At 61.0% G+C, this 1089-nt stretch overlaps 1 protein-coding gene across 1 annotated transcript in view; it reads left to right on the plus strand.

Moving 5' to 3' along the window:
- KIAA0513 (KIAA0513 ortholog) overlaps window positions 1-883 on the plus strand; it is a gene marked incomplete at its 5' end in the record, with an annotated part of 8141 nt that extends 7258 nt beyond the window's left edge. The window contains 3 exons of the mRNA XM_010076324.1: window positions 54-134; window positions 632-726; window positions 834-883. Coding sequence (XP_010074626.1) covers window positions 54-134; window positions 632-726; window positions 834-883 — 226 coding nt within the window. The remainder of the gene's footprint in view (window positions 1-53; window positions 135-631; window positions 727-833) is intronic.
- Between the last annotated feature and the right edge of the window lie 206 nt (window positions 884-1089).

Here is a 1089-nt window from a genome sequence, read left to right on the forward strand (position 1 = left end):
CAGGCAGGGGGTCCCGGGGTGACGGGGGGGCCGGACGCGCTTGTGCCTTGCAGGGAGAAGTGGTGCCACATGACGCAGGAGGAGCGCGATGACAGCCTGCGCTTCAATGAGAACATCACCTTCGGGCAGCTGGGGTGAGCGGGGCGCGGGGACCGTCCCTCCTGCAGCTGGGCTCTGCGCTGTGTCCTTGCCAGATGTGGGGGGGACACCTTACAGATGTTCCCCCACTGGGGACATCCCTTATGGTGCAGAGGATGCTTGATGCTTCTCCCCAGGACCTGCTCCTGCCTGACAGCCTGCGCTTCAATGAGAACATCACCTTCGGGCAGCTGGGGTGAGCGGGGCGCGGGGACCGTCCCTCCTGCAGCTGGGCTCTGCGCTGTGTCCTTGCCAGATGTGGGGGGGACACCTTACAGATGTTCCCCCACTGGGGACATCCCTTATGGTGCAGAGGATGCTTGATGCTTCTCCCCAGGACCTGCTCCTGCCCCTTACAAATCCGGGCACTGCGGGGACCTGGCATGCTCTCCCAGAGCCGAGCATCATCCCGGTGACAAGGGGAGGAAGAGGAGGGTGGGGGGAAGAAAGCGCAGCCTGGCTCTTCACCAAGAGCATCTCTGTCCTTCCTCAGCACCTTCATCCACAACATGCTGGCGTTCGGCCTCAACAAGAAGCTCTGCAGTGACTTCTTGAAGAAGCAAGCGACCATCGGCAATTTGGATGAAGGTAGGGGGGAGCCTGGGGGATGCACCCCTTTGAGGGGTCCCGGAGGGATGGAGCCTGGTGGGGATGCTCCGGCACCCTCCCAGCGCCCTTTCCTCTCTCCTCTGCAGAGCAATACAAGCTGCTCAGCGACCACATCGAGCAGATGGCCACCGAATAGCCGCCTGGCCGGCACGCTGCAGCAGAGAGACAGCGGCCAGAGCGGGCGGGGAGGGGACAGAAACCCAGCTCCGGGGCTACTGAAAGTGAAGTTGGGCTACTTAAAAGAAACAAACAACACACACACAAACTGCAATAAAACCTGCATGATCGTCCACCAAAATCTAGAGCTGCACCAGGGCAGCTTGTAGAAATAGAAGCCAGACA

This window comes from Pterocles gutturalis, unplaced genomic scaffold, assembly GCF_000699245.1.
Source record: "Pterocles gutturalis isolate BGI_N339 unplaced genomic scaffold, ASM69924v1 scaffold21268, whole genome shotgun sequence".
NCBI lineage: Eukaryota > Metazoa > Chordata > Aves > Pterocliformes > Pteroclidae > Pterocles > Pterocles gutturalis.